The sequence below is a fragment of the Rhopilema esculentum genome, chromosome 8 (assembly GCF_057945365.1).
Source record: "Rhopilema esculentum isolate cy_ngs chromosome 8, ASM5794536v1, whole genome shotgun sequence".
Classification (NCBI taxonomy): Eukaryota; Metazoa; Cnidaria; class Scyphozoa; order Rhizostomeae; family Rhizostomatidae; genus Rhopilema; species Rhopilema esculentum.
Window position 1 is genome coordinate 10,322,868 of NC_142822.1, and position 12,389 is coordinate 10,335,256.

A 12,389-nucleotide genomic window follows, 5' to 3' on the forward strand; every position below is an offset into this window, starting at 1 on the left:
CTTCCTGCTCGTTTCTAATAAATGCAAGACCAGTTATCATAACGAGAAAAACAATCACGGGCAAGGCAGAAACAAATTTGCGGCAAAGATGACACGCTGTACGGTGTTTGCTTTTTTCTTCTTAATAACGACAAAAAGCTTTACAGCAGGGAAATGTAAGTATCCTTCAATTTTACAAAACAGCTGCATTTTCTGTTTTTCTTGTGTTTTTATAGCAATACCAGACATTGTTTAACGGTGTGATATGGTTAAAATTTATGGAGATTTATTGGTAAAGATCGTATACGAAGTCGGTGCATTTGGAAATCTTAAAGGCAAGAATTGATGTCTTTTTTACTACAAATTTCATAATGTAATTCCACGACTAGATATAAAAGATTGTTTTTTTGGACTAAAAGATTCCCTTGTACTCAATGTTGTGTATCATTGAGATTGATTTTGGCAGTAAAGCCAATCTCAAGAATGTTTTTCAATTTCTATAAAAAGGCAATAAAATTGCGTTTATGGATGAATAAATGAGATGATTAAAGTGGCTGTCGATGATTTTCCTTGAAGAGGCAAATACCAATCGAACACCTCGCTTTCGTTAACTGTGCTGTTTATCCTAAACACTCCTTGTTTCTTGAAAAAGTTTTGCCTCGCACCATGGGAAATTTAATCAAATCCAAAACACGATTTTCCGGATTTACCAGGATTTACCCCTAACATCTTGACTCGTCCACGGCTACGTCCCTGCTCCGTAGAAGGGGCAGGGAAGGGGGCTAAATGCCAGTGCATATGTCGATTGCTCTTTTTGCTGGCCTTGTGAACGTTATCATACATTTGATTCCCGGGAAACGTTTCTGTTTCTTAAAGATAAATGTCGAAATTCAAACAGAAATAAGAGCGGAAGTTACACATGCTTGAAGTTTTTTTCTTCGCGAACTACGGGCTAGTGATAGAAAGAATCGTTACTATGGCAACTTGATTTGAAAAGAAGTTAACGTAATCTGGGCTGTTCCGCATTCCTACGTTTCAGTCAGTTTCAGATTGCCTGTTTGTGCTAAAGGAAATTGCAATACTAACAAGATGACCAATTAAGTTTGAGGTCATATGACTGACAGCTAAATACGGAAGAGGATACTATCTTTAGGAAGAAAACGTAAGGTAGGAAGGATGTTTGTGTGAGTTAGTTCAAAGAAGGTCAGGGCAGCACAGCAACACAAGGTGTAAGCTAGATTACACGTTTTTTATAAGAAACCTAGCTTGGGTCCTTGTCAGGGCCGGTAGCATGGCCGGGTGTGGGGCGTGTAACACCCCCCCCCCCCCTAACGAATAGACATTTGTGTTTAAGTTGGTGAAATTTGGATTTTAGTCGGTAAAATTTGGATTTGACGGGTGGATGATCTTAATTTAATTTTCAAACGAAAAATTGTCCTTCATGAAATTTTTAGAAACATTCAAAATATTAAAAAGTTTTGCAGTTTAATTTTTTCGTTGCCCCAGAAAAGGATTTTCAGGAGCATCACAGAAGAAGATTAATCCCAAGAAATTTGACAAAAACAGAGACAATTTTAGTCTGGGAGATGCATTTTTAGCCAGTGGCGTACCCAGGCAGGGGCGCAAATACAATTTTTTTTAGGGGGGTGTTCTTTGAAGGGACCGAGATTTTGCTATGACAGACCGATTTTTGCGATATAGATATTGTCGGGGCCGCTCTCCAGGGCCGTCGCGAGGCAGGCCTTGTTGAGGAGGGGGGGAGGGGGGTGGATAACAAATTTACCTGATTGAAATATGATTGCCTGAAAATATATAGTTGCTGTCACGAACCTCTGCAATATATTTTGTGAATCTAACTCTGTATATAATTCGCCATATATATATTTTTATATTATAATAACCGACTTTCCTAATAGTTTTGTCAAATCTTTATGCAAACAATCTTTTGGTGGTACAAAACTTGTAAATGGCTTTGAAAAAAGCAAACATTTAGTAAACTAAAGCTTTTCGTCTGACACTCTTCAGAGTTTAAAACGTCAGAACATAGATCGAAAACTCTACGCTAAGAAATATATATACCCAGTTGTGGATCGAAATAGGCCAATCAGAAACACGAGCACATGACTGTAAAGGTTGACCAATCAGTGCCGCTTGCCTATTAGAATGTTACCAATGGAGTCCTAAGGTGAAAACATACAGTATACTACCCCCCCCCCCATGTGTTTTACATTGTTTTTGGACAAATCTCGAGAACCATACTTTAGAAAAGTTGGGGTCCGGACCCCCCTATTTTCCCCTTGGGTACGCCACTGCTTTAAGCCATTTTAGAAGACTTCATTTCAAAAAATTTCTTTCGCGTCGCGTCGGTCCTCCTATGTCACTAAACTTGAGTCTTAGCCCCCCCCCCCCCCCTTTGATGGTGATGAAGATGATGGAAATCTTTTTGAACAGCGATCAAAAGTTTTTTCCTCAAGATGGATTAAGATTCCTCAATATGGATTAAATAAAAAATGTGAAGCAAATTGTACCTGAATGTAATAGTTTGTAATAGGGCCTTAAAAGCTGAAGTTCAAACATTAACCAGGCTAAAATATTCTGATTGCATTAACGTAGTGTACGCTGCCAAAATGTACTCGGTAGATAAAAGCTTGCACCCCCCCCCCGCCCCCCAATTTTGCGCTTTCCCTCACATATTACAATCATATTTTTTATAAGAAACAAAGGTCGATGTTGAGTACTCCAGTTTCTTAATGTTCTGAAAATTTCAATATTCATTGTCTCTTAAGAGTTTCTTAATTATGATGTCATGAATGATGTTTTGAAATGTTCATGACCTTTTTTATCACGTCAAGAGATTCGCTTCCGTTCTGAAGCTGTATTTACAGTAGATGTGGAAAGTATATTTTTATCCCCTGTGTCTTAATTTCTAGGCCAACAGGGCAATAATGTTCTTGGATTTTACACAATTTAGTTGTTCTTAGTTTTATCACGATTTCATAGTTTCTTATTTCTTTTGCTTCGAGTACTGAAGTTTCTTAATTTTTTCTGACTCTCCAGTACTCGTTTCTTATAGCCAGTTTCTTATAAAAAAATGAGTGTAATTGTATTGGCAAAGTTATCGGAAACCCACCTACTACTACAAGCAGACTCAACATCCTGTGTTACTCTAAATAAAAATGTGTTAGCAAATTTAAATCAAGCAAAAATGGATTGTTGAAGTATTATTTTCCGGCTCAGAAAGTCATCCTATTTTTTTGGAGTTTCTTAGAAATATTGATTTAGTTCTAAAACTTTCGTAAAATTTTTAGGCTCTATTACTAGGTTTCTTAAAAAACGGTTTCTTAAAAGAAACGTGTAATATCATGGAGAAAAACAACAATGGTCACTTTATTGATTAAATGGAAGAAGAACCCTTACAATATATTTTTTTTACTTTTGAGTAAAAGAATTTTGACAGGGGTGGGGATAGTTTTTCGAAAGAGGAGAATAAATCGGAAAAAATTATTTAAGAACCCATAATCGAATTTGCCGATCAATGTGAATTTTTTATTATATGATTTTAAAAAAATTAATCTGCATTGACGAATGTATATGAAAATTGTATCAAAAAGAAACTGCAGTTATTGGCTAAAACCCCCGGTGGGCACTCCCATTATGGCCTAACAGGGGGCCGTTCAGGGTGTTGTATTATTGTTGTATTACAGAGTGCTAAAAAATACCCTCAAACGTAGTTTCTGACAATAACTCTCAAATGGTAGCAGAAGAACCGAAATTGTGCCTTTGGTAGCATCCGTTCCTTTGTGCTCGCCTGTTCCTCCTTTGAAAATATCTTCGCCATTGACTATTGTTAAATCGGGAAACAAAAGATTTTGTTAATTTTCTATAATAAATCGCAAACTAAACTAAGCACCTGTTTAAAAAATCCCCCTGCACGGTAGCAAATACTTGAAATCCCTCCAAATGGTAGTGTTATTATCAAAACTGGGCCATTTGGTTGCCATTTTGTAAGACCCTCAAATCAACTGGACCCCCTGTAAGGCCCTAATAAGAGTACCCCACACCCCCATTAAATACACGGAAATTGAGACCACCCCTTTATATTGAATGCATACTTTTCAGGAATTTGCAGGGATGCGGGAGCACAATTTGAGGGCCCGGCTATAGACAAATTGGCAATTTTTCTGGTAGTTTTTCAAGCATTATTTTTTATGCTACAACATTGATATCATATTTCAGCCAAAAAGTGAGGGGGCTACAGCCCCCCGGCTCCGGCGTGCCTGCTTTGTATCGATAACTTTGGATTTCAGGCGCTAAACGAATGATCAAGATTGGTCTAGAAAATTTCAAACAGGTTTTGCTGTTAGAATTTGAAAGTTTGAATTATTGAAGGGCTAAAAAAGCTGCAGTTTTAGTGCACAAACTTTAGTCTATTTTGCATGAAGGGAAACCAAATCCGATATACCTCATGCATCTAAAGCACCTGGTTTATGGTGGCTGGTCAATCAAGCCTCTAATCAAGCAAGGCAAAATATGTACGAAAGTAGGAAAGAGGTGGATGCAAGAGGCCCAACATCACTATAAGTCATTTGCAGAGCCGATGCCAATAGAGGGCACGGGAGGGCGCGTCGTATAAGGCGGAAAATCTGGAAATCTGAATATCTGTCGGAAAATCTGAATGCTTGTCGGAAAATTTTAGGACTCTTCTACAAATCACATCCCAACTACAGGCTGATGAAAGTCTTCTTATCTTTCCATATTTTATTATTAGCAATATTGCTTTTAATCGATTATTTTATGTTGCATTGGCTGAAAAGAATCGAAGTTTGCCCTTACAGAATATCCCTTTTGCGAGAAACTCCGGAATTTTTCCGGGCGATTATGAAATCCTTTACAGTGGGAAGCATAAAACAAATAGAAAAAATTGATAATTAAGATGTTTTATCTAAGTTTTGCTATTTTCTGAAGCACCCGTGACACCAGATATCCACCCCACGAAAGAATCCTTGATAACGAGGCAAGGTCTCGTAAAGAAGCGCATAGGAATGTTACTAGAGAGATGTCAATCTCGTAGACGCTATCGAAGAATTTCAAGATTTCCAACCTTTTTATAAATCATTCATTGTTATAAACGTAGAAGACGATGCTCGTAAGTCACTGACATCCTCCTCAGCAGAGAGAGTCTAACCAAAAGCACCGAAATCGATCATGATGAGGTAATAGACAATTTTGCAGCAATGAAAAAGAGAAAAAAATGTTTTACTTTTGGCATTATTATACTATGCAGCATGTTTCTCCTTGCTATCATGTTGTGTTGATAACGTTGTTTAACTTTCTCAAGTTGCAATCTTTTGAATTTAAATGAAAAATGCTTTCACATCAGTAAGAAGGCAACTACACCTCGAGGAAATCTATTTACAACTAGAATATAGCAGTTGGGTTGCACAGAAGGCCACTAGACCAATACCTAGCAAATGGGAACTGACGATTAGATAAGCATGCGTATTATTCTGCCATTGAAAATAAATGTCGTCAGAAATATAACGATGTCCGGCCCCCCAATATATCACTGCTGGTGTCGGCCCTGGTCATTTGTGGAGACCATCTGCTAGCAGTGGCATGACGGGCTGAGATGATGATGATGATGATGATGATGATGATGATGATGATGATGATGATGATGATGATGATGATGATGATTATGATGATGATGATGATGATGATGATGATGATGATTATGATGATGATGATGATGATGACCATTTCCCAAAATTCACGTTCCTTGGTTCCTTTTTCACCCTTGGGATTCCTTGGTTCCTATAAGTTTCAGGCAGAAACTCTGTCAGTTTGTTGGGGGAGAGTAAGAGTACGATGGCAGTGAGAGCAAGAGGAGCGAAAGCGAAGTGTTGGACATTTGTCTACAAGTGTTTTCCAGATGATGTTATGGAGCGACTGGAACAGCGAAGCGAAGACTTCGAGTATCTTATAGCGTCGAAGGTGAACAACGAAGGAGAAGCACAATCCCTCCGTGGATATATCATTTTCAAATGTCAAAAAAGAATGAACAGCGTTGAAACAATACTCAATATTGAGGGGAGACCAGAGCGACTGGAAATAGAAATAGCTAGAGGCTCGTCGAGGAAGCACAAGGCTCAGTGCAAGTGTGGGCAAGGATTCTTTGAAATTGGAGAGAACAAATTCAAAGAAAGAGAGAAAAGTCAACTGGAAATGATGAGAGAAAGACGTATGCAAGAAGCCACCGAAGATGCCATGCTGGAAGAATTTGGGGACACCTGGATACATAGTCAGTCCTCAGTTGACAAAAGTATCAAGCGGCAGCAAAATGAGGAATCTAAGGAAAGGATTTTGGACAAGTTTCAAAATGCACTTCTACGACCATGGCAAGAAGAGGTTTTGCGTCTGCTTCGCTGCCAGGGGCCACGTAGAATAACGTTCGTTGTTGACGAAACAGGAAATACCGGCAAGACCTTTCTTGCAAAGTACATTCTGGCAACAAAAAGTTCTTTGTATTTCACCTCTACAACATTGAAAGACACTGCTTATGCCTGGAACGGAGAGCGATACATCGTGTTTGATGTCAGCAGGGAAAAATCGGCAAAGATAAACTATTCAACATTAGAGACTATTAAAAATGGCATTGTCTTTAGTAGCAAATATAAGTCGTCAACTAAAATTTTCCCTATTCCAATTATTGTATGTATGATGAACACTAGACCCTACGGTAAAATGATGTCCAATGATAGGTATCACATTGTCGTCTTAGATAAGTCCCCTGACCCCCTTGAACACCACATTTCATTTAAAATTGAAGACTTTAGGTATGCCCAGGAGCGTGTATCTGAATAAAAAACTTTGAAGTAAAATTGTGAATTTTTGTCGTTCTCTCCTTTAAAAGAATCATAAACGCCAGTGGAATGCTTACACGCCAGTAGCTTCAATTCTTAAAGCAAATATTACAATGCAGAGACTAGCCCGAGGAAGATTTGTAACCAGATGATATATTCAACCTTCTAAATTGCTTCAGTGGATAGGTTTCAGACAAAGGTTCGTCTTCCAGCCTTGAAATGAAACGGTCTTATAACCTCATTGTCATTTCATTGATAGATACAAAACCTTTCTTTTGGCTGGGCTTGCATTCATAAGTTTGCAAGGATATCCAAGGCTTTTGGCCTCGTTCCCATGTTGATGGGCCGGTGTTCTCGATATCGTTGTAACAACTGTTAATATAGAATGTAGATATATCATTGGGCTGGGCTTCTATCCATAAGTTTGCAAGGAAATCCAAGGCTTCTGACCTCGTTCCCATGTTGATGGGCTGGTGGTCTCGATATCGTTGTAACAACTGTTAATATAGAATGTACATATATCATTGGGCTGGGCTTCTATCCATAAGTTTGCAAGGAAATCCAAGGCTTCTGACCTCGTTCCCATGTTGATGGGCTGGTGGTCTCGATATCGTTGTAACAACTGTTAATATAGAATGTACATATATCATTGGGCTGGGCTTCCATCCATAAGTTTGCAAGGAAATCCAAGGCTTCTGACCTCGTTCTCATGTTGATGGGCCGGTGTTCTCGATATCGTTGTAACAACTGTTAATATAGAATGTAGATATATCATTGGGCTGGGCTTCTATCCATAAGTTTGCAAGGAAATCCAAGGCTTCTGATCTCGTTCCCATGTTGATGGGCTGGTGGTCTCGATATCGTTGTAACAACTGTTAATATAGAATGTACATATATCATTGGGCTGGGCTTCCATCCATAAGTTTGCAAGGAAATCCAAGGCTTCTGACCTCGTTCCCATCTTGATGGGCTGGTGGTCTCGATGTCATTATCAAAGGCCACTGCCTTGTCAAACTTTATAAGGAAAAGCCCAGCCCAACATTTTATAATGTATAGTATGGCACACCCATTCGAGATTAGAAGCCAACATCATTGCGAGGACGGAAGACCACTCACTGCCTTGTTAAACTTTATAGGAAAAAGCCCAGCCCAACATTTTATAATGTATAGTATAGCACATCCATCCGAGATTAGAAGCCAACATCATTGCGAGGACGGAAGAACACTCATTGCCTTGTTAAACTTTATAGGAAAAAGCCCAGCTCAACATTTTATAATGTATAGTATGGCACACCCATTCGAGATTAGAAGCCAACATCATTGCGAGGACGGAAGACCACTCACTGCCTTGTTAAACTTTATAGGAAAAAGCCCAGCCCAACATTTTATAATGTATAGTATAGCACATCCATCCGAGATTAGAAGCCAACATCATTGCGAGGACGGAAGACCACTCATTGCCTTGTCAAACTTTATAGGAAAAAGCCCAGCCCAACATTTTATAATGTATAGTATGGCACACCCATCCGAGATTAGAAGCCAACATCATTACGAGGACGGAAGACCACTCATTGCCTTGTTAAACTTTATAGGGAAAAGCCCAGCCCAACATTTTATAATGTATAGTATGGCACACCCATCCGAGATTACAAGCAAAGATCACTACGAGATTATAAGGCCAGAACGTCTACAAAACTGTAGGAATAAGAGCTAGTCAAAAATCAACTTATATCATTGTTAGGCGTCTGGCACATGCGTATATACGAATCGAACAGAAAAACAACTTTGTAAAAGAAATATTCAAACATTCTTCCCATCATGTATTATGATTCCTAAACGATTTCTACGACATAACTTTTCCACACAGCTTTTCATACATACAACGAAATTGATTACTTCTAACGTGTCTTAACAAAGAGTTACGTGCTCTTCCCTCTGCGAAGCACAAGCTCGGATCCGAAAGTATTTTGCCCCATTTGCCATAACCATGTTTGTTTATTCCCTTTATCAAATTCAAGTCCTCCTTCTCAGTGAATGGTGTTATACGCTTTCGAATTGACGTCATCTGGCAGTCGCTGTCTGTCTTTGCTACAGGTTTGGTACTGCTCTGTGTAATGAAAATGTCCGAGTCCGACTCAGAGTCTTCCGCACCCGTCGAAACATTGACGAGTTTTTTCAAAGAGCTGTCTAGTTGTTCTCCAGTTTCTCCCCTCAGCTTCTTAATGCAGTGATTCCCCTTTTCGGCAACGACTCTCGAACGCTTTTTGCGATAATGAATCCTTGCAACATTTGAAGTATGTTTTTGATCTTGCGAGATCAGCTCTTGTTCTTCAAGGGATAGAACATCAGCACTCTCTGTTTCGATTATTTGTCGGTAACGTGTTGGGTGCACATACTTGCCAATAGCTTCATAGACAAGCAAACACATAGCTTGACTCAGCTTCGTAAATTGGGTTCCATTGCGCGTAAGTAACAGATATTCGCATTTTGGAAGAAACCTCGGCCTAACGTGTCTCACATAGTCGTCCAAAACATGCATGCAGACGTCATCTATGACCATGGAATCAAAGCCATACTTGTCAGCTGTTTTGAATTTCTTCTGGTCGACGTATCCGCCATTTTTTGCTGCACTACGTAGCATGCCAATTGTCAGGAATTGGTATGTCATTGGCCGAGAACCCTTGACACGTAAGAAGAGAAATGTCGTTATAAATCTCGTTGAAAAAGTTAGATCAGACGCTGAAACTTCTGCTGAATGCTCTCGACATTTGGCCACTATTTTCTTGTATCGTCCCATGTGAAACGGTATGACCTTTTGTAAGTCTTTTAGTGATGCCCAATGTCCTTTTCTCTCCAAGGTATCAACATCCAATTCTACAGTCCACTGTACACGCATCTTACGAGCAATACATCTTCTGGCGCGCTTCAAAAATACCTCTGCAACACTAAAGTTTGATAAGATGGAAGCTGACACTCCTTTAAACTTTCTATACTCCATTGTTTCCAACAAAGCATTGATGTAACTAACGCTCCCAGCAAATCCAATAGATTTCTCATCCTCCAAATGTTGTAAAAAAGCTGACAAGCATGCCATTGAAGCCAAATAGTAGTCAATTTTAGGCCCCTCTATCCCTTCGAGCATAAGATCGTCCTGAGAGTACTGAATAAACTTGAGGACACGAGAGCAAATCTGATTTGCGTGTGCCTTCGTGCGAGCACCACCGGTAGAGCTGCACATCCATTTGGCAAACGTTTCACTAAAATGACGTCATCTGGAATGATATTCGAACTGCCATCCTTTGACTCGTTGGTCTTCTCGTCACATGTGTTTTGTGGCGCAGCTTTATCATCCATAATATCTTTTGGGTATTCGTCAAAATAGAAGAACCAAGGATGCGAATTTGTAACGTGCTTTCTGCAACCTCTTTGACTGCGGAAGCCTTCATGCTCGCAATCACCAATAGGGCACTGAAATATTCCGTGCACGTTAGCTATTAACATCAGCCTTTTCTTCAGCTTTGCAGCTCCTGGGACGTCTTTCCAACGTACTACCATCGAAGACATCTTCTAGTTTTGTGGCCAAGCTGAAAACTTGCAGCGCCTTATATAGGTTGAAACTTCTCAAGAGACATGTGAATTTCGTCTTGCTGTTTTCCGGAGAAACGTGACTAAACTCAAATGAGCAAAAGAAAATCGGCCCAAAAGTACTTAGCGCACGCAGAACGAAGGAACTTGAGAACGTATATTCAAATTTATGTTAGAATGTATAGGAAAAGCGAGCGACCAAAGGTCCGTAATTCCCATAACGGCACGTTAGCAGCATATCCTAAAATTGACGAGACGTTCCTAACACAAAGGAACAAAGGAACAGTTCCCATGGTCCAAAAGACCTATCTTAGTACCTTTGTTCTTTTATGGGGATCTATGGAACATTAACCAAATGCCAGCAATTTTCACATATGAATTTTTAAGATGCTTAAGGGCACTCTTTTCGGGAAAAAAACATCAGATGGTTGCATGAGTATGAGAGACATCTGAAAATAGCAAAATGGGACTTGATAGAATTCACTCTTTTGAATAAACTAAAATATAAAACTTCAATGAAGTATCTCCAAATTTGGCAAATACTGATGACCATTTCCCAAAATTCACGTTCCTTGGTTCCTTTTTCACCCTTGGGATTCCTTGGTTCCTATAAGTTTCAGGCAGAAACTCTGTCAGTTTGTTGGGGGAGAGTAAGAGTACGATGGCAGTGAGAGCAAGAGGAGCGAAAGCGAAGTGTTGGACATTTGTCTACAAGTGTTTTCCAGATGATGTTATGGAGCGACTGGAACAGCGAAGCGAAGACTTCGAGTATCTTATAGCGTCGAAGGTGAACAACGAAGGAGAAGCACAATCCCTCCGTGGATATATCATTTTCAAATGTCAAAAAAGAATGAACAGCGTTGAAACAATACTCAATATTGAGGGGAGACCAGAGCGACTGGAAATAGAAATAGCTAGAGGCTCGTCGAGGAAGCACAAGGCTCAGTGCAAGTGTGGGCAAGGATTCTTTGAAATTGGAGAGAACAAATTCAAAGAAAGAGAGAAAAGTCAACTGGAAATGATGAGAGAAAGACGTATGCAAGAAGCCACCGAAGATGCCATGCTGGAAGAATTTGGGGACACCTGGATACATAGTCAGTCCTCAGTTGACAAAAGTATCAAGCGGCAGCAAAATGAGGAATCTAAGGAAAGGATTTTGGACAAGTTTCAAAATGCACTTCTACGACCATGGCAAGAAGAGGTTTTGCGTCTGCTTCGCTGCCAGGGGCCACGTAGAATAACGTTCGTTGTTGACGAAACAGGAAATACCGGCAAGACCTTTCTTGCAAAGTACATTCTGGCAACAAAAAGTTCTTTGTATTTCACCTCTACAACATTGAAAGACACTGCTTATGCCTGGAACGGAGAGCGATACATCGTGTTTGATGTCAGCAGGGAAAAATCGGCAAAGATAAACTATTCAACATTAGAGACTATTAAAAATGGCATTGTCTTTAGTAGCAAATATAAGTCGTCAACTAAAATTTTCCCTATTCCAATTATTGTATGTATGATGAACACTAGACCCTACGGTAAAATGATGTCCAATGATAGGTATCACATTGTCGTCTTAGATAAGTCCCCTGACCCCCTTGAACACCACATTTCATTTAAAATTGAAGACTTTAGGTATGCCCAGGAGCGTGTATCTGAATAAAAAACTTTGAAGTAAAATTGTGAATTTTTGTCGTTCTCTCCTTTAAAAGAATCATAAACGCCAGTGGAATGCTTACACGCCAGTAGCTTCAATTCTTAAAGCAAATATTACAATGCAGAGACTAGCCCGAGGAAGATTTGTAACCAGATGATATATTCAACCTTCTAAATTGCTTCAGTGGATAGGTTTCAGACAAAGGTTCGTCTTCCAGCCTTGAAATGAAACGGTCTTATAACCTCATTGTCATTTCATTGATAGATACAAAACCTTTCTTTTGGCTGGGCTTGCATTCATAAGTTTGCAAG

The 12,389-nt window shown here is 39.5% G+C and overlaps 2 protein-coding genes across 2 annotated transcripts in view; one reads left to right on the forward strand and one right to left on the reverse strand.

Moving 5' to 3' along the window:
• Window positions 1-12,389, forward strand: part of LOC135694500 (galanin receptor 2a) — a 23,246-nt gene continuing 10,857 nt past the window's right edge. The window contains exon 1 of the mRNA XM_065213274.2: window positions 1-155. Coding sequence (XP_065069346.2) covers window positions 89-155 — 67 coding nt within the window. The 5' untranslated portion in view covers window positions 1-88. The remainder of the gene's footprint in view (window positions 156-12,389) is intronic.
• Window positions 8,272-10,095, reverse strand: LOC135691499 (uncharacterized). The gene has a single exon (XM_065209358.2). The coding sequence runs from the start codon at window positions 10,078-10,080 to the stop codon at window positions 8,686-8,688; it is 1,395 nt and encodes a 464-aa protein (XP_065065430.2). The 5' UTR covers window positions 10,081-10,095; the 3' UTR covers window positions 8,272-8,685.

Coding starts and splice junctions, on each gene's coding strand:
- LOC135691499 (XM_065209358.2), bottom strand. CDS start 10,080: ATGTGCAGCTCTACCGGTGGTGCTCGCACGAAGGCACACGCAAATCAG.